The sequence below is a fragment of the Trichosurus vulpecula genome, chromosome 8, assembly GCF_011100635.1.
Source record: "Trichosurus vulpecula isolate mTriVul1 chromosome 8, mTriVul1.pri, whole genome shotgun sequence".
Classification (NCBI taxonomy): Eukaryota; Metazoa; Chordata; class Mammalia; order Diprotodontia; family Phalangeridae; genus Trichosurus; species Trichosurus vulpecula.
In genome coordinates, this window is record NC_050580.1 from 31412876 (window position 1) to 31434694 (window position 21819).

The 21819-nt window shown below is 37.7% G+C and overlaps 1 protein-coding gene across 6 annotated transcripts in view; it reads right to left on the bottom strand.

The window, feature by feature from the left end:
• RUFY2 (RUN and FYVE domain containing 2) overlaps nt 1–21819 on the bottom strand; it is a 59834-nt gene that overhangs the window by 23031 nt on the left and 14984 nt on the right. For 3 of the 6 annotated variants that reach the window (XM_036736780.1, XM_036736785.1, XM_036736783.1), the window contains 10 exons: nt 15021–15122; nt 14205–14328; nt 13775–13836; nt 12710–12775; nt 10391–10460; nt 8215–8316; nt 6603–6719; nt 5549–5716; nt 4608–4705; nt 1876–1995 (listed from right to left, as the gene is read on the bottom strand). In XM_036736780.1, the coding sequence (XP_036592675.1) occupies nt 1876–1995; nt 4608–4705; nt 5549–5716; nt 6603–6719; nt 8215–8316; nt 10391–10460; nt 12710–12775; nt 13775–13836; nt 14205–14328; nt 15021–15122 (1029 nt within the window). Of the gene's footprint in view, nt 1–1875; nt 1996–2210; nt 3712–4607; nt 4706–5548; nt 5717–6602; nt 6720–8214; nt 8317–10390; nt 10461–12709; nt 12776–13774; nt 13837–14204; nt 14329–15020; nt 15123–21819 lie in introns of those variants that run through there. The other 3 variants (XM_036736781.1, XM_036736784.1, XM_036736782.1) reach the window with 3 other exon arrangements.

A 21819-nucleotide genomic window follows, 5' to 3' on the forward strand; every position in this document is an offset into this window, starting at 1 on the left:
TGGTTTCTTCTGTCAAGGGCATCACCCTCCTTGTAGCGCTCAGGGTCACCTCAGGCATGTTTTCCTCTTCTCTTCCTGCCCCCACACTCAGGGCCTCTGCCTGCACAGCTGACTCTTCTCTGCTCCTCAAGTGTTCCCCTCTAAGGAAAACTACAAACTCCTCTGCCTGATACTTAAGGCTCTTTATAACATGGCTCCTCACCTTCTTCTTTTCAGCATTGGGGATGCTTTTTGCTTCTGTGAAACATTCATCTCAAAATATATCCCTCTCCTACTCAGCAAGCTTTCCCTTTTAAAAAATGTTTGTTAAAGCTTAATAAAACCAACCAAAACACTGTGTCACAAAGCGCACAAATATCATTCTACCCCATTCATAAAACTAATAACAGCTCACGTTCATACAGTGCCTGTGGGCACCGTGCTGAGCTACATTGTCCCATCTGAGCCTCACAGCCACCTTGGAGGCAGGCACTATTATTATCCCCATTTTACAGGTGAGGAAACTGAGACAAACTGTGGGTAAGTGACTTGCCCAGGGCCACACGGCTAACCAGTGTCCGAGGTCAGATGTGAAGGTGGGAATGACCCATCCTGCCTTTTCAGACTGAGGTGACATCACTCCATCTAAGGTGGCTTACTTGAACTTCCTCCTCCATGACCATTCTCTCTTTGGTCTCCACACCTTTTGCACAGGCTTTTTCTTCACCTCAGAATCTCCAGCTCACCACACGAGGATCCCACCCAAGGCATTTCCCATGACTGCCCAGTTGTCAGTACTCTCCTGCCCCTGAAATAACTGTGCATTTATTTGGTCTATATTTGCATTTATCTGAGTACATGTTGTTTGTCTCCAGTGGAATGTAAGCTCCTGAAAGGCAGCAGCTGTTCTGTGTGGGGTTTTTTGGTCTTCATAGCTCCAGAAATGAGCATGATGCTACTAAACAGTAAAAAAATGTTCACTGGCTTCAAGTGTGTTAAAAGGGAATATTGGGTACCATACCAAATTACTGTTGCTGTTCTGAATATTAGTCCCAATGTTTCTGCAAAAAGTTAGCACTTATTTTTAAGTAATATGTATTACCATTCAAGTTCAACATATTCTCTAGTGGGATGAATCTAGATTTCATACTAGTAGCCAATACAACTCGGACAAGCTCTTGTTTGAATGCTACACCATGGGGAAGAGGTGATCCTGGGATTCTGAAGGTTATCCCATTGAAGAACAAGCTTTGGCAAATCCTCTGGGGCAAAAGCCATCTGAGTATGATCTAGGCAACAGATGCATTCTTCTTTCCACGGACAAACCTACCTGACTACCATAAAGTTCATTTGTTAGCCTTGGCAATTCATGAAACAAAGAAAGGCACAAAAACAGCCCTCAGTTTTGTGGGACTTCCTTCCTCACTGGCATCCATTAAGTGACAACACCATAAACGTACTTACTGACGGTCAAACAATTCCAAGAACATTAGCTCACAGACTGTCATATATGAAATAATGGCAGCATCAGGAGACGTCTACGGCCGCCATCAACAAATGTGGTTTTCAAAAAGATACTGGCAACACCAAACAATCCACAAAAATGGATTAAGTGTCTGTGTTCTAAGCACCTCACAGGGCGCTGGAGAAATGAAGACAAGAACAACTCAGTCCTTTCCCAATTACATTCTAATGGGAGAAAACCCACCACCACAAAAAAGGGAATACAAGACAAAGCGATGATGGGGGACTTACCCATCGCACGCGAGCGCACACACACGTACACAAACTCACACACACACGTACACAAACTCACACACACACGTACACAAACTCACACACGCACATACACACCCTCCACATACTTCTCTGGACAAAAGGGAAGAGGATACTTACAGCTGTGTCTCCTTTCGGGATATCTGTTTCTGCAGGCTGTCAGACTGACTCAGACACTCTTGTTCATATTTCTCATCCTCATTCTTGGCTTCCATTTGAGCCTTCTCTGCTTGCTGCAATCTGGTGTAATTCAAATCAACTTTGGGTAAAACTGAGGCTAGAACTAGGGTGTAAAAGGGTGAAGAAGACAAATAAAAGAAAAATGGGGAAATAGAAACATTTCTAAACAAAAACAAAGTCTGGGGGAAACTTACAAACTCAAATGAGAAAGAGCCACACAATGCCTAAAAATGGCTTCCATGACTTTCATTATGCCGTATAACACACCCAGGACACGGTCTTCAGATTTACTTTATTTCTTGTTTATGATTAACAATGCAAAGCAGTACAACTTTTATCACTTACATGGAGTTTCGTCTAGATTACAAAGTAAGTATGTGCATCACTGCCTTTTAAAAAAACTGCCAAGTACAGCCCTTTCATTATCAGTACTAATTAAGCAAAGAAGCTGCAATGCGCTACATGTTGTATGAAATACAGGAGCCACGACGTTACTGCGTAATACGGCCAAGAGCAGAGAACGGCGCCCACCCCCGACAGCAGCACACGCTGCAGCATTCTCCCTGTCCTTACTGAATGACCGTAGGGCTATTGGTTTTTGTGTTAGTTTTTTTTTTAATTTAAGAAAATTTCTCTGATAGTTGGCACTGTGGCTCCTAGACCACACGCTCCCACCACCAAATGCATTAAAAGTGATTAGCTAAAAATATTGTGTTTATCATTTTTCGTTTCTTCCATGTTTGGGACTTTGCTTTCCTATCTTTTTTTCAAAACCTGTGCTTATTTTTTTCTGTTCTGTTCACCCACAGCTTCTGCTATGAGAAATTTTTAAAAATTTGACTTTACAGGTTTGAAGCTGAAGCTCTCCAAAATAATCCTGAAAAATGTGACTCTAATTGGAAGGTGCAATAGTGATTGACGTCTCATGAGTCATATTCCACCTGCTTAATTTCCTTTCACAATTGCAACTTTGGAGTCACAGAAATAGGATTTCCCTTAGGCTTCTGCAGAAGGTGCTATTTTCCCAGGTGAATAAGGAAGGGAAACCACCACTGAATTTATGTCTTGGAAGGCTAAAACAAAACACAAATTCAGGAATTTGTAAACTCCCCATAGCTTTCCTATAAGGTTTAAGGGGATTTCTGTTTTGTCAGGCCCAGCAAGGCAAGACTTAATATTGTGCTACTGTCCAAGAAGGCTTAAAAAAAGTGGCAAACAGGAAAGATACTCAAGCACAAAGCAGGCAAGGTGTGTGTAACAAACTGATGTTTAAAAATGCTGTAAAATCAGGGTACAGCCATAAGGGAAAGAGAATGCCAAAGGAAAAAAAATCAGTGTCAGGGCAATGTGGAAACAAAGGTTAATTTAATTTTAAACAATGTTGTACTTTACATTAAAAAGTAGGTGGAAGATGAGAAGGCTGTGTTTGACAACCCTGACCTGCAATGGCTCAAAACTCAGAATGAGTCTGAGTGCGGTGAAGTCTGGGGGGAATCCAAATCCACACGCTCACTTGATGGCAGTGTGTTACCCCAGCAAAGAGAGTCCAGGGGCTTCCCAACACCCTTTTGTAGTATTTCATCACATCCTTTTCTTTTATATTTAACAAGCTGTACAAATGCAAACACCCTTTTAGAATTTTTAGATGCAACAGGCATGAGGCGGCTTCAGAAAGATATATCTTTGACCAGTTTGTACTGGGGCTGCGTGTCACTGCTGGCACACTTCACAAATGACATCGCAATAGTCCTAGTTTGAGTTAATAAATCTTTATCACTTCAGGGGGGATGGGATGGACGGAAATCAAAGGCAAGAGAGAAGTAATAAAAATGTCCAAAATGTAAAAATGGGGATAAAAGAAACAAAACAGAAGAGAAAAGAAAAAAAGAAGAAAGAAAAGAGGATGTCAATAAAAGAATATTCATGTCAATAAAGCTTTAAATAGTTATGTTTTTCATCGGTAGATTCAAAGAAAGCAATGGTAAGACATATGTTGACACCAATATGACAGGGTAATGGAGGTCTATTACATTTTCCAACAATAAACACGAAAAATCCCACCTGCTACACTTGACCTTGATGGATACTATTTTAACATCTGTAAGCATCTTTTATCTAAGTGTCTGTACATCAGATGTTAAATACTCCAAATGGTTTTACATACTTGGATGTAAAAACTGGCATACTTGTAGGCCAAATATACCTCACAATCAACCCCCTAGCACCTAGGAATAACTAATGGCGTTCTGCTGTGGCCAGTGTGGAAAGTGACAGACAACAGGCTACTAGAGCTCAAAGGGACCTTAGAGATCGTCTGATCCGAAACCCCCATTTTAGAGATGAGGGAACAAGCAGGAAGAAACACACCTTAAAGGCCTACTCGAAATGCCTGTTTCTAGACAGGTACATGAGGAGAGACAGTGGAGATGACAGTCAAGATGCGCTCAAGTCAGAGAGATCTTTTCATTTTACCCTTGGTTTTTTCCCCTACAAGACAACTATCTCCAAACAACAAAAACCAAAGGTAAAATCCTGCCAGTTTCTCCGCAACAGGTCATTAGCCTATACAGCTTTGCTAGAAAGGCAGCTTTTGGCGGGTGGCGGGCAGCAGGCGCAGTCAGGGGGAACAAGTGGAAAGGATGGGTAAGAAGCAAATGCTGTGGGGGCCCTACCTCTGCTCCAGCTGCTTCATGGCAGCAGTGATCCTGTTGGTCTTATCCTCCAGGCGACCGATCATTTCATTCTTTTCTTTCATGCCCTCTTCTGAGCCCTAGTTGAAAACATTAAAGCTGCGATGATCTGGAGATTACTAAATCCTAACACTTTAACACATTCGTTTTTTTTACCAGACTGTTCATTAATAGAGTAAATTAACTCCAATTTTTAGTAATGGGAAGTATTATTAATCATTTAATATATTGATGGGCAAAAAAAGAAAAACAAAAACTCAGGTGATATTATTTTCCTTCAATGTTGTCCCAAGGTAACAGTGCGCACCCCCTTAAAAGGCATCTGAGCTAGTTTTTTAATTGCTTTGGCATGCAAGCCTTCTGACGTACAGGGGCATTCAAAGCAAAGGGTCAATAAAAGTGGCAATCATCTGATCAAAGCAGAAAAGGCGGCAGCTTGTGGCATCACAAGGACCAAAGAGACCACTGCAGTGTTTGCATTCAGATCCTGCTAGCATGGCGTTAGTTTTACCCATTCCGGTCTTCCCTAATGCCGAGGAAATAGAGAGAAGGCATTAATGCCTAAAAAAGGATTCCTTGTCACTGCCACCTAGACATTTCTGCTTCTTTGTGATGATGACGATCGCTAGGTATGCGAAGCACAGCCCTGTGCACTAGGGGCTGCTACTATTATTCCCATCGTTCAGGTGAGGGAATGGAAGCTAACAGAGGCTGGTGTTGAGGTCAGGCCTTCCTGGCTCCAGGCGCCCCCTCTGCCCCCCCCCCAATGCCCTCTGCTGCCCTCTAGTGGCAGAGACTTTAGCTCCCAGGGGTCCATACGTGCAGGTGGCTGCCCACCCCGATGCCTCCTCCATCTGCTGCGTGACCTCCAATCCCCAAACCTCACACTGGCTCTTCCTCAGCTTGTGAGGATGTTTCTTTACCTGCAGCTTCTGATACATCTCTATGTTAATTGCTTTAACATCCTCCAGTTGTTGTCGAAGGCCTATAAGAGTATCTTGTTTCTCGTGGATGTCTTTTTCCAGCAACTTCATGGCAAGCTCGATTTCATGTTTCATGCTGACTTGCACCATAAGCTCATTTTCCACATCCTGAAATTTGAGCACACGCACAATTCAAGGGTTAACTAACAGAATGATAGAGTGTAGAGGTCAATGGGGCCGTGGGAACTATCCCAGTTCAAGCCCCTCATTTTACCATTGGGCAAACGGAGGCCCAAAGGGCCTTGGTGCCTAGCCCAAGGTTACAGGGGCAATAGTAGGGAGGAGAGCTGGGATATGAACCAGGCTTTGGGCCTTCAAATCCATCACTCTTTGGGCTACACCCGCTTGCCATAGATTTGCACTTTTCTCATAAACTCATCATCATATATATTGTTTACATACTGCATACATCCTAGATAAGCTCAGTGAGTGAAGGGCCGTGTCCTATTTAATCTTTTTACCTTTTCTAGAACCCAGGCTGGTGCACACAGTTAGTGCTTAAGAAGTTTTCTGGATTGTTTTTTAAAGTAAAGGTGAATAGAGGGGAATTGTTTTTTAGAATTAAATCTTCAAACAAGGTTATTTTTCAATGAAAACAAATGAAGTTACACACAGGAAAAAGGACAGAACAAGTCATCCCAAGAGATGGATGATAATTATGATGGTGGTGTTGATAATAATGATAACGGCTGCCATTTCTGTGACATCCTTAGGTTATAAAGTTCTTTGTACAGATTATTCATCTGATCCTGGGTCATCCTTCCCTCCCCTTGGCAGAAACATGGGAGGCTACAAATGTAGAACAGACACACACTCTCAGACACAGTCACCATCTACATCAATGCTGGCTAAGTGCTTTTGTTACAAGGTAGGGCTCTAGGAGAGGGAAAAACACCAGAAAATGAACACGCTGCAAAAATGCATTAGTGTTTGAGTAGTGCTTAAGCCTTTCTCTTCCCAACATCTCTGCTACTTCAACATCAGTGGCGCTCACCTGTCGTAACTGGGATTCTTCTCGGAGCTGTCTGCGGGCTTCGTTGTACATCTCGTCCAGTCCCTGACGAGACTGTTTGTATGTCTGAAGCTCAGTCTCCACGTCCACTTTGGTAACCTAGGAAGATGACCGAAGTGTACAATTCCACATCCATTACCATGAGAATGCAGAGAAATTCATTCTGATACAAGACAGGCCCAGAAATACAAGACAACCAATCCACTGGCAAGTATTTTACATACAACATTTCAAATTATATTCCAGAGCTGTGATCATCAAGACGATTTAGTCCTGGCTAAGAAATAGACAGATTCATCATGGAACAATATACTCCAAACTAGGCAAAAAAGCCTAGCAGCCTGCTGTTTGATAAAACCTAAAGATTCCAGCAATTTGGGGAAGAATTTGCTGTTTGACAAAAACTATTGGGAAAAATGCAAACAAGTCTGGGAGAAACTAGGTATAGACCAACATCTCACATCATATACTAAGATAAGCTTCAAACAGGTACATGATTTAGTCATAAAGGGGTGACATCATAAACAAATTAGAGGATCATGGAAGAATTTATCTGTTGGATCTATGGATAGGCGAAGTGTGTATGATCAAACAAGAGAGAGGTTCACAGGAGGTAAAATGGACAATTTTGATTACATGAAATTAAAAAGTTTTTGCACAAACAAAGCCAATAAAGCTAAAGTTAAAAGAAAAGCAGGAAATTGGGAGAAAACTCTTTGCAGTGAGTTTCTCTGATAAAGGTCTCATTTCTGAGCTAGATAGAGAACTGAGGCAAATTCATAAAAATAAGAGTCATTCCAATTGCCAAATGAGAAAAAGATGTAAACAGGAAGATTTGATTGTGGTTCTATATCATACCTATCAAGCTAGGCTGAAAAAAAAGGGAAAATGACAAATACTAGAGGGGATGTGGGAAAACAGGGACATTGATCCATCACTGGTGGAGCTGTGAAGTGGTCCAGCCCTTTTTAAAAGCAATTTGGAAATACGCCCCCAAAGCTATTAAACCATGCACACCCCTTGACCCAGTGATAACTCTACTAGGCCTATACCCTGACCCCATGAACAAAAATATTTATAGCAGCTCTTTTCCTAGTGGCAAAGAACTGGAAACTGAGGAGATGCCCATCAACTGGGGAACAGCTGGACAACTTAAGGTACATGAATGTGATGGAATGCTACTGTGCTGTAGGAAATGATGAAGGGATGGCTTCAGAGGAACCTTGGAATTGATGCTGAATAAAGTGAGCAGAACCAGGAAAATAATTTACACAGTAACAACAGTATTATAAAGAAACAACTTTGAAAGACCTGGGAACTCTGATCAATGCAATGAAACCCACAATTTCAGAGAACTCTTGATGAAACATGGTAAAGAAAAACCTCCAAACAAAGAAGTGGGGGATTCAGAGTGCATATTGAAGTATATTTTTCTGGACGTGGCTAATACAGGAATGTTTTGCTTGACTATACATGTGTATAACAGGCTTTGCTTTTCTTGCTTTCTCAATTGGGGGAAGGTGGATGTTCAAGAGAGAGAATTCAAAGCTGAATATAAAACTGAATTTCAAAAAATAAAGCATTTCATACGGACCTCTAAATGTTGTTGTGTTTTCATTAAAATCAGTTTATTTTCACTTCGTAACTGATGATTTTCTTCTTGAAGTTTAATGATATTGTTCTTTGCTATTGCTAACTAAATATGAAGAGAAGGGGACAAGAAGAGAGAACATAAATATCTTTTTTATGAGTAGTCATTTAAAATCATTAAAATCTTTTTAAACTTGTTATCCCTGCATAAGAATTATCCATGTGCTCTATAAACCTCTCCTTAACCCCCAAAAAGTTAATGCTCAGAAATATAAGCTAGTGAAAAATAAAATCCTCAAATAAAAGTTTTATAGTTCTATATATGAAATCATAGGATCACACAATTAGCGCTTGCAGGGACATTAAATTAAAGATCATCTAGTCCAGTTCTCTTTTTATGGATAAGGCAACTGAGGCTCAAAAAGTCACATGGGTAACAAGGTTCACATGCTCCCAGACTTAGTGCTAGCAGGACCCCAGGAGTGGAGTCCAACCACCACAATTCTACAGATGCGGAAAGGGAGGCCCAGAGGGTGATGTGATCACCCAGAGTCATTCAGACAGTAAATGGCCATGCCAGGATTCAAACCCAGGTCGTCTGGCACTAAAACCAAGGCTCTTGGCACATGGTCACTCCCAGCATGCCCCTCAAAGGCACCTGCCTCCCTTAAACCCCTCTTTGCCTTCACCTCCCCTCGACCCTTGGAACTTTCTACCCTAGCAAGAAGGGACACAAAGGAGCTGCTGCTGCCGCCAATCTAATAAAAAGGGGTCTCTTACTCTTAAATAAAATTCAAACTAAAGGAGGGATTTTAAATATTTACTCTTTTCTTTTATTTCTTACATGCATTTAGCTGACAATATGTGATAAGTAACAAAATATCTGGTAAATACACAAAGGCTAAACATCAGGACTTGAAAGTCATTTCGAATGTTCAGTCCTTTAGCAAGTTCATTTTTAAACATTTTTATTACCAAGATGACCCCTTACTCAAAAACTTACTACCCAAGTTCACAGCATCAATTCAAAGGGAGTGACGACAGGCAGAGAGCAAACATCAGGCCTGCCGACCCACTGATTTCTATGAGGTGGCTCACGCTGGTATCAATGAGTGAATGGGAGTTTCTATGGCAAGTCTCTGGGGCAAGAGCACAATTACCACCAAGCATGTTTCTGCACTATAGAGGAGCTTAAAAAATGAGTCTCTCCAACCAATCCATAAAGAGTTCTTTATTGAGTTTATGAAAATTTCAGTTGAGGAGCCTTAAAATGAAATTTCTCAAGAGGCCCAAGAGTCAGAAGTATTAGGGATTAGTAGCAGTAGTAGTATTAGTAGTATTAACATTAAATAGTTAATTTTTCTCTGATGTCACTTCTTCAGGAATTTACCAATAAAAGTACGATTAGGATGAGCACTTGAGCACAGTCAGTCAAATTATCTTGGGCTTCGCTAATCTAAAGCCTGAAAAATCTAGGCCAACTCAAAAAAATTAGATTCCAGGTAAGAACAAATTTTAATTAGAAAGTAAGTTCTATGGCACTAAGCATACTTCTATCCATCTCTACTATTCCTATGACCTCAATAATTGTGGCAAAAATTCTGTTGGCTAATGGGTTTTTCTTCAAACTATTGATAAAGCTTCCTGAACAGGGAATGAATCAGAGACCTGGGTTCGATTCGTTTTGCCTCTAATTAGCCCGGAACACCCACTAATACAAAATACCACATGAGGTCATTCTCGTAACAATGGGGGAAGTAACTGTACAAAAATGCTTGTGAATAAAGTCTTTTGGCCAGACTAAGATGGACAAATCTATTTTATTAGGACAGTATGATTACAAGCAAACAACTAGCTATAGCTAAAGTGGCATTTAAGTACTAATTGCCCATAAGCTAATGGTTGGAGAGTTCAATGCTTTATTTACAGTGCCCCAAAATTTCCTCCAGAGGACCTAATTCCCCAGAGCTAACCTACTAAAGCATCTCACAGTCAAGAGATCTAACCACAAACCTGGTTACTTTTTTCCCAGAGATTTAACAACAGTTATCTCTATCACAGATACCACATAAAGTAGCTTTTATAAAGGTTTACATAAAGTTTATACTTATAATCAGAAGGATCATATTATTCACCAGGCCTATGAAAGATTCAAGTTACATGTTACTGGATGTCAATACCTCTTCAATCAGTCTAGTGTTTGACTTTTCTAACGAATCAACTCTCGAATGGAGGCTGCTGACTGTGCTGCTGAAAGTAATAAAGAAATAAATTATCATTTAAAATTATAACAAACTCAAAGAGGTAAACCCATGTATTATGACAAACCCGATGGTGACTGGCATGAACCAACTTCCCAGCCCAGACTGTCGTTTGGGAGATGTTTTATTTACTTAGATCCTGATTTCATTCTTGCTTCCATGCGGGAGCAATAACTCTACAGCCAAAGCTTTCATATACTTTGCATTACAATCTTGTTTAGGGTTTCTTGTTGCTTCCCCCTTTTGGTATCAATGTAAAGTTATATTCTGTAAATTCTGAATAGGGCAAATTTAGATATTATTAAATGCTATTAAAACACAAAAGATGATTTATATTTGAGTAAATAAAGTTGAACCATAGAAGTTAGAGCTAAAAGGAACATAAGATATCATTTAATTCAATGGCTCTCTTTTTTTATTAATGAAGAAAATGTGTCTCAGCAAGATCAGTATGCTGTTAGAAGAACTATCAAAATACTTGGGCAAGAATTTGTATTTCTACTCTTTAACTCTAAACAGGGGTTCCATGAAGAACACAAGTACGGTGATCTTAAATTCTATGCCTGCTTTGGTTCCTCTCTGTACCTTTTTAACACCCAGAGAGGCCTTCCAAAGTAACACTGGGTTTGGGAAATATGGATGTAAAGTGTCCTGAAATCTCTAAGCATCAGGAACCCAGCTGGTCTGTACAAAATGATAGGCCAATTATGGGCCTAGGAAACGTTAACAGAACCCACTTGTATTTTTCTTAATCTGTACTTGTAAGCTTGAAACATTATGGCTTTTATTTTCAATTTTTAGCTTCATGCCTCCTTTTTGCTAGGATTCCAACTTACCTTTAATGAAACATTACATAGTTTGTGTGCACAGAAGGGGTTCAAAGAAGATTTAACAAAGCTTACAACTGTCTCACTAAGCAAATCGAGGAGTGTGTTAGTTTCACTACTAAAAGAAGAAAAGCTTCAGATTCTGGTCACCCTCAAACTAAGGCTCCATCATTCTTCTTCAACAGATCCTAGGTAAGGATTCACAACAGAATCTGTCCTCTGACCTGAACCAATGCTCTGCCAGTCATTCAAGGGCCCACACAATGGGGCAGGACTCTATCTTTCTGGCTTTCTCCCGTATCACTGCTGCCGTTCTAGGCCAGGACACAATGAAATATTTTTTGTTCCTAAAACATGCTTTCACTGCTCCCACCTCCCCAGCTTTGCCTGCACTGTTGCTTAGCCTCCAAATGCCTTCCCCCCCCCACCTTAACTTGCTGAATCCTCACCTACCATTTAAAGTCCAAATTAAATGCCACCTCCTCCAGGAAGTCTTCTCTGATCTCTCTAGGGCCATTAATGACCATTTCCTTCTGAACATGGACATGCTGTTATACAGTTCTCAAAGGCATTTGTCATGTAAATATTATATACTACCACTATCTATGTGTAGGTCACGTTCCCCTCCTACACTGTAAGCTCCAGGAGACCACAAATTATGCCCTATCTAAGTGGGGTGTCTATCCTAATGTCTAGCACAGTGTTCTGCACAAAGCAGGTGCCTTAATATTTGTGGAATAAACCATGTGCATAAATATAAAGGATGCATTTGGAAATAGTTCTGCATGTTTATAATGTCAATAGTAAAAATGCATCTTATTACATCCATCATCTGATCTTAAAATACTTGAAGAAGTAAAAAGCCCTTGTCAGACAGATTCTCCTGCCAACTCCATCTGGGGAAGGAAAGCTACTGCTTCTCCTCCTGTCAAGTCATTATCTTAGGATTCTGTCTGACAAGACTATTACCATAGCAATCTCAGAATCCCAGATCTGGTCTTCTCCAGCACAGTTCCCATCCTCAAGTTGCTAGGAGTGAACAAAGGTTCTGAGGTAGAAGGGGGTCTTAGGTGATGTCCCTCACTTGAGCAGGAACTACATAGCTTTGAGATTTAGAGCAGGGGGAAAAATTACTTTCTGAATTACCAAAATCTTATCACTAGTTCCCCAAGTTCTGTTAGTCTCAAAATTTAAAGAAAAACATATAGATTCCTGTTTAAAAAAAAACCAACTCTCCAGTGTTCCCTTCTCATTTTCTGCTGAAAATGAATCTTGTCTTCAGTATTTTACTTTAAATTCTATGACATTTCCTCTTATCAAGAAAGAGATGAGAAGAACAGGGCCAAGCTGACCTGAAAGAAATCTAAAGTAATATTTAAAAAAATCTATTTAAGTATCCATAAATACTTACTTCAGTTGTCTATTTAATTCTTCAACATAATTCTTCTGATCCAAAATGGCAGCAATTTGAACATTCCTAAAACAGAAGGAGTTACCTTACTTTTATGGAAGGGTGTACACAAAGATGTACCACACCATCTAGAAAGAACTATACAGATATTTTTTGTAAATTCTGTGATAACAACGCAACACTTTTCCACAAACAATAAAAACCAATAATCCTGTAATCATATGATAATGAGCTGAATAGATACATACTCAAATTACAAACGTGTCTACATATACAAATGTATGTTATGTATAAATACATAAAACATTAAAATGGATCTGTAATATTGCTGATTTGGATGTTCCATTGAATGATACTGATTACAATCCATCTATGCCTATCAAAACGGTGTGACTTTCATCTACGTCTGCCTACAAATTCCCTACAGGAGGTGCATCCAGTGTTTACATTGCCTTTCTCGCATTCTCCTAACCTTGAGAAGATACCAATAGAGCATTCAGGCTGTCCCACTGATGGTCTCAACTCTTGCCACAAAGATACACTTCCCTAATCCATTCCATAATAATCAATTACCAAACATTTCCGTGCTGAGTGCAAAATGACAGGAATCTTAGTTAAACAAATGGTTTGCTGCACCTGCTATAAGAAGAAACACTACCATTGGTTAATCTGTAAGCAAATGTATCTTCAACATAAGCTTTTAAAATATTCCATAGGGCTGTAGATTGAAGTTGGTCCACTAGAGTACTTCTGTGAATAACTTCTCTCAAATGCATCATTTTTCAAAGAGGTTTGGGTATACACAAACACATTATTGGAAGAAATGAACAGCAGGACTTTTTTTAAACTGATCTTTCCCACTTGGTTTCATAAAATTTATTTTTAAAAGGGAAAATGAAAAATGGCAGGAAATCTATTGCAAAATTAACACTAAACCCCCCATTATTAATACATACGGCTGAATTAACATTGATTTACACAGAGAATTTATACTGATTTACAGAGAGATTTGTGATTTATCACAAAATAAACCAATAAATGTGAAACCACTTATGAAGATCATACCTTTCTTTATTTCCAATATCCTCTTCATTCTTTAAGTACATAGAAAAATCAATTACCCCAACCTGGAGCAAATAAAGTTATTTTTACTTAAGTAGAAGGAATAATAAAATCTTTAAAATAATAAGCAATTTTTATCAGAAAGCTTTATTAACTAACATGCACTCTCCTTTAAAAAACTTAAAATGACACAATAATAATTGACATTTATATGGTGCTTTAAAGTTTATAAATGACTTTGTATATGTCCTCATTTAAGCCCTACAAACAACTCTGGGGTGGATATTAGCATCTTTATTTTTATAGCTAAGGAAACTGAAGTAGAGAGGCAGGATTTGAACTAGGTCTTCTTAATTCTAAAGCCATCACTATCAACTGTTTCATTCTGTTTGTCCCTTCTTAAATCCAATTCTGAATATTATTTTGCACTTACTTGTGAGTCCAGGTCTTCTCCCTTTACACATAGATTAGCATCGATCACATTCAGGCCTACCAGAAGCCCAACGATAACTGCTCCTTCTTCTTCCATCATCAGGGCATGATATTCATAGAATTCACTGTGAAATTCAACAAAAGTCAAATCACAAATTCATTTCAAGCAATGAATTTTAAAATCTGGCCAGTTCATGTACAATATATTAAACACATTTTCAGACTCTGACACAAAATAAGTAACTTTTGAAAAATTACAAACTACTTTCAAGTCACAGACTTATGAAGGAGGTAATGACAGGAAGGCTTAAAACAGAAACTGAATACTACTACTAAGGCATCAAAGCAGGATGAATATAAAAATTTTGCCTAATGCCTTTCCCAATAAGGTCAAACATTTTATTCAATTATCTGATTTCTAATTAATCCTCGAACCATCCTTATGAAATCATACTTACTTGTAAGTGTTATCCCAATTGAAAGACAGGAAAACCAAGATTTGAGGACCTAGCCATGGTCACACAATGACAGAGGCAACCAGAACCCAAAACCATAATCCAGTTTTCCTGACTTTCTCCTCAAAAGGAGATGTACAAATGGAATTTTATCTAATACTCCTTTAGGCTTTCCTATTTGACCTGACATCCATGTTTAAAATTTTTGATTCAGAATGCAAAGGAAAGAACCTATGTTTAGCCAGGTATTGCTAGAAAAGGAAAGGACTGCAGTATTAAAGCTAATATTCCAATAAAATGGATATTCAGAAAAAATAATTGACTCAAGAAAAAAATTAGCTTTAAAAAAAATATTTACTAACCTTAGGAGATCTCTTTGAATTATCAAGCAGCGCAGATAATCAGCCATTTTCTTTTGCATGAGGGCCAATCGTAACCATGCTCTGGCACGACCCAGAGGGGTCCTAGAAAAGCCAAGCAAACAGACAAAAAGCAACTTCAGTAACCTAAAGTCATTAACCAGAGAACTAATCTGTTAAGAGGTACATTTATGAGGGAAAAACAAAACAAAACCAGGCAATTAATTTATATTTTGGGGCCAGTTTCTACAGTGAGTGAAATCCCTGAATTCCCTGGGAGTCATTTGTTTGCCTCTGTGAAGAAAATTCCTCTAGGACACCGAAAGCTAAGTGCTTTCAAAAACAGTCTTCTTTCTGTTCAGCACAGAGGTGGCGATCTACAGGTGCTGAATGTTGTATATGCTGTTAGAAGTGGTTTTCTTTGGCTTTACTACTTATTGACCTCAGGGCCCTGGGCAGGTCACTTTTTCTCTGGGCCTCAGTCCCCTCCTCCATAAAATGAGGGACTAGAACTATGTCATTTCTATGGTCCTGTCCATCTTTAAGTTCTTTGACCCTATTTTAAGAAAATTTGCCTAATTAGAATAATTTAGTCAGTAGATGAGACCCTCAAAAATGAACAATAAAAATGTCATCATTAAAATGCACTTCCCCAACTGCCTGACATGTAGTGTTTAATGAACGCTTATTCATTCAAACTGAAACTGTTATTGACTATAGGAATCTTCCAGAGCAATACAGATGCATTAAGAAAAATTCAGACTATTTGAACAGAAAACATAAAAAGGCTCAATGTATGCCATGCTGAACTCAATTCATTTCGACAAATTCAATTTAATAAAATAGTGCCTGCTATATGTAAGGCATATTGCTAAGAATTAGATGTTAACTTTACTTAAAGAGAAATATTCACACATATTTCAACTAGATCTGTTGATTGTTAGAGTTGGAAGGAATTTAAAAGACTTAAAAATACCTCAACTTTATGGATTAAGAAAATGAAGCCCACTCATTTCCAAGATATAGAGGGAACTGATTAAAAAATGTATATGATTAAAAATCAATCCCCAGATGATAAATGATCAAAGAATATGAATAAGATGTTTTCAGAGGAAGAAGCCACAAGAATGCTCTAAAAAATTTAGAAGTCAAGAAACAAACCTAAAATAAGCACAAAAGAAAAGATACTAAAAATTATAATGGAAATAGATGAATTGGAAACAAAAAGAAATCATAGAAATGATAATAAAACTAAGAGCTGGTTCTCTGAAAAGTCTATTAAAATTGATAACCCCTAAGCTAATCTGATTAAAAAAAATAGGGTAGAAAATATAATCACAAAATAGGTTTTTAAAAAAGCAAGGTGAAATCACAACAAAACTAGAAGAAATAAAGAGAATAATCAGAACATATTATGCTAATGAAACTGAGAACACAAAAGAAATTGTGGGATACCTTCAAAAATATATAATACCCAAATTATCATAAGACCAGAGAGAGATCTTAAATTACCCTATCTTAGGAAAGGAAAAAGATCTAGTTGTAAAGGAACTACCAAGAAAAAACTCCTAGACCTGATAAATTCTATCAAATTCTATCAAACTTTTAAAGAACAGTATCCATACTTCACAAATCATTCTCAAAATTGAGAAAGAAAGAACCCTATAAGCATCCTTTTATGAGACAAATATAGTCCCAATACCTAAACCAGGGAGATATGAAAGTTGGAAAGAAAACTATAGGCTAATATCATTAATGAACATTGGCTCAAAAATTTTACACAAATCCTATCAAACAGATTTCAGTGATTTATCTAAGAAATCATTCATTATGAACAAGCGGAATTTATACCAAAGATGCAAGGATGGCTCAACATTAGGAAAACAATCAATATAATTAGTTACATTAAAAGCCAAAGCAGCCAAGACCACATAATCATCTCAACAGATGCAGAAAAAGCCCTTGATGAAGGACACTATTTTACACTAAAAAAAAAAAAAAACCAGATACAAAGCATCGGCATGAAGGGGCCTTTTTTAAAAAATAAATTACAAAAAGCATCTATCTAAAATCAAAAGCCGAGATCCTACTCAATGGAATACACTAGAACTTTTTGCAATAGACATGGAAGTGAAGCAAGGATGCCCATTCTCTCCACTGTTGTTCGATATAGCTCTGAAAATGTTAGCAACAGATATAAGACAAGAGAAAGGAATTTAAGGAATAAAGATAAGTAAAAGATAAGATAAAACTATCCCTATTTGTTGATGATATAATGGTTTACTTGGAAATCCCCAGAGAACTGGCAAAGCTACTGAGACAATTAATAGCTTCAGGCTACAAAATAAATCCTCAAAACCCAACAGCATTTCTATCTAATAATAACAAAAACATAAGAAGCAACAGAAAGGGAAATCTCATTCCAAATAACCACAAAATGCATAAAATATCTGGAGATCATCCTTCCAAAGCACACAAAAGATCTATTATAGATTCAATTACAAAATGCTCCTTAAAGAATGAAAGAACAACCTATAAATAGCTAGAGGAATGAATATTCAGTGCTCATGGCTAGGCTGTGCCAATATAATAAAAATAACAATACTACCAAAATTAATTTTAAACTTTTAAGGCTATACCAATTAAATTACCAAGAAGATACTTTACAAAGCTTGATAATATAATAATAAATTCATTTTTAAAATTTCATTTGGAAAAACAAAAGGGAAATGATGAAAAAAAGTAAGATGAAAGGGAAATAGCACTTCCAGACCTCAAACTTTATCATAAAGTGGCAGTCATCAAAACCATCTGATAGTGATTAAAATATAGAGAGATGGAACAAGGCAACAGACTAGACAACAGAGATTCAGAAACAATAGAACTCAATAACCTAATGTTTAATAAAGTGGAAACTGTAAGTTACACAGAGAAAAAGTACTCATTTGCTAAAAACTGCTGGAAAAATTGAAAAGCAGTCTGGAAGAAATCAGTCTTAGATCAATACTTTACAACACATTTCACGATATATTTTAAATGGATACAAGACCAATTAATGTTCATTTCATTCTAAGTCCAGCACTCTATCTACTGAGCCACCTACCTGCCCATTAACAATCATACTATACTATAAAAATAACTAAAGTTATGGGTAAGATATATAGATATATACATATATAATTCTTAGCTAAATAAGAGATAGAGGCAATTACGAAAGATCAAATGCCTCCAAAATATGAAGGCAAGTAATTTCAAATGGGAAAAAAAAATCTTTGTATCAATTCTCTCTGATGAGGGTTTGGTATCAAAGATATATAAACAATTAATAAATATATAAAAGACTAATAATAACCATTCCTCAATAGATAAATGATCTAAAGCTATAAACAAACAATTCTCAAAAGAACTGCAAAGTACTCACAACCACATGAAAAAATGCTTCAAATCACTAACGAAGAGAGAAATGCAAATCACAACTCTAAGGTTTCACCTCATATGCTGCAAATTGGTAAAAATGACAAAAAATGTCAACCATCAATGTTGGAAGGGTTATGGAAAATTAATCACACTAAAATATTGTTGTTGGAGCTGTGAAATGGTACAACTATTTTGTAAGGCAATTTGGAATTATGCAAATAAAGTGAATAAAATGTCAATACCATTTGAACCAGAGATTCTATTACTGGGCTTACACCCCAAGGAAGCCATCAATAAGAAAAAAGTACCCATCTACTCCAAAGATATTTATAGCAGCACTTTTTGGGATAGCAAAGAATTAGAAACAAAGATGACCATCAATTGGGGAATAGGTAAACAAATTGTGATACATGAATGTAATGGAATACTGCGGTGGTGAGAAATGATGTGTGTGATGAATACAGAGAAGCGTGAATACATTTATCTGAATCGATGCAAAATAAAGTAAGCAGAGCCAAGAAAATAACATACACAATAACTACAACAACATAAATGGAAAGAACAACTCCACACCAAAAAATCAAAAGTAAATACAGCAAAATTATAAAGATCAAGTGAAGAGATATGAGAAACCCCAACCTGCCACTCTGAGGAGGTCCACAAGTGTTACACATTGCACACATTTTCGGGCTTTCTCAATTTATCAATCAATTGTGCTGATTTTTTTTCCCCTGCCTAAATAAATTCTATTTGTTAAATGGGATGACTCTTGGGGAGCAGAAAAGAAAGGGATACACATGGGATACTACGGTAATGTAAGAAGCAGAAAACATCAATAAAATTTTAAAGGAATAAATGCTCTAAATCACTAATAATTAATGAAATTAAAACTATTCTGTGGTTCTCCCCTGTACCAATCAATTTGGCAAAGTTGATAAGAAAAGGAAAATAACAAATGTTGGAAGAGATGTGTGAAAACAGGTACATTAATGCACTATTTGGTGGAGCTGTAAACTAGTCTAAGCCATTTTGGAAAGCACTCTGGAAATACATCCCCAAAGATATTAAAATATGCATATTCTTTGATCCAGTAATAACTCTACTAGGTCTATACTGCAATGAGATCAGAGAAAGAGAACCCCTATGAACAAAAATATTTATAGCAGCTTTTTTCATGGAGTCAAAGAATTGGAGACTGAGGGGGTGCCCATCAATTGGGGAACAGCTAAACAAGTTACGGCATATGAATAAGATGGAAAACTATTGTGTTGTAAGAAATGACAGAAGGGTATGGTTTCAGAGAAACCTGGGAAGACTTGTATGAATTGATGAAGAATGAAGTGAGAAAAACCAGGAGAATAATTTACATAATTATAACAATATTGTAAAGACAAACAACTTTGAAAAACCTGGGAACTCGGATCATCACAATGAACAATCATAATTCCAGAAGACTTTGGATGAAACATGCTACTCACCACCAGACAGAGAAGTGATAGTACGCAAACTGAAGTCTATTTTCTTGGGACATGACTAATGCAGGAATTTGTTTGGAGGAACAGTAAGCATTTATATAAAGGATTTAAATATATCTGGGGGTGGGGTGAAGGGCAGAGTCTAGATTTGTAATTTCCTAATAGCTATCAGCAATTAAGTCTGTAACTTATAACCTTAGAGAGTTTTTTTTCTTTTTTAACTTTGATTTTTTCAATTAACAAGTATTTCTTTTCTCTCCCTCCTATTCTTCCCCCTTCCCTGTTGGGAAAAAAGAAAAAAAAAAACATAACCCTGGAAACAAATATGCAGAGTCAAGCAAAACAGATTTCCGCATTGGCTGTATCCAAAAATAATGCCTTGGTGCGCACCTCTTAGGAGGTGGGCCAACGCGGTTCATTCTCTGTCCTCTAGAATTGCATTTGATGGTCACTGCATGGATTGATCAGAGTTCTGAAGTCTTTAAAGTTGTTTGTCTTTAGATTTATAGCAGAGAGTGGCCTGGAGCCCTGAGAGGTTCAGAATCTACTGACTATAGTGTATCAGGCAGAACTTGAACTCTAGTCTTCCTACCTGGAGGACCTGCTTCTACTGCCTCTCTAGTATTTCTTATAACTGCCAATTTAAAATTTATCTTACTTCATTCTCTCCTAAAGGTAATAACTAAAGAGTGAAATTTGTTTCTCCCCCTTGTAATTTACCACTCCAGAGGTGCCCTTGTATAATGCATAGAGAACTGTCCTCAGAGCCATGAAGGCCTGGGTTAGAGATCACTCCTGATACAAATGGGCCATGTGACTTGGAGTAAGCCACCCGACCATGTAGGGCCCAAGAAAGGAATTTGTTTTGCTTAATTATACATGTTTGTAACAGGTTCAACCCCCACCCCTGCCCGATTTTTCAATGTAGGGATGGGGAGATGTAGGCAGAGAAGGTAAATTTTCATTGTTTGGGGAAAAAAAGACAAAGAAAATGAGGCCCAGAACTTTAGGTCATTTCTCCAAATACATACAGTAAGTTTAGAGGCAAAGGCCTCCTGCTGGCCAGCCCAATGATCTTCTCACTCTACTATGTTCACCCTGTTTACTGCCTCATTCTGAGTCCATCGCTTCTTTCTCTGGAGATGGGCAACATGTTTCATCCCATCTAGTCACACCCAGAGATTGTCATTTTGTTCTTTTAACAATTGTAATGTCCCTTTTTTTTGGTCCACCAGCTTCCAAAATAAAATCACCACCACCACCACCACCACCACCATCACCTGGGACATCACCTAAAACAATCTCAATTTACAAAAAAAACACAGAAAATAAAATTTTGATAAGCTAAATGGTACTTACTGTCTATTTCCTCCACACAACATAAGAAGTTAAATATTAAGTATATCAAAAGCAAAGAAAATTGCTTATCTGATAAAAAATGTTAAGCATAAGAAAACAGATTTACATGTGATAGAATAATCTAGCAGAGGTTTCTAAACTTATTTGGCCTACCATCCCCTTTACAAAAAAAATTACTTAGCACCTCTCTGGAGTTAGGTTGGGTTAACCCTTATTTTTATTCAATGCCCCCCAATTGCACCAGAGACTACTACTGCCCCCAGATCATTCCAGGGCCCCCCCAGAGCACAGGTAGTGCCCACTTTGGGAACCTATGAAAGGGGAACACTTACATTTTAATCACATTTCTGAAGAGCCTGAGAGTTTAGCCTTAAATGGCACTTTATATCTGCAAAGTAATTGTCAATCATTCGCCATTATTCAGCATCTTGTTTTTATAGACATGGTTCATTTATCTTTCTTGTGAGGGAAATGGGTGCCAGTTATGATAAAACCCAGAAAAAAACATACTTAACTGATTACAGGCCATTAAGAAGTAATCATCTGAGCTT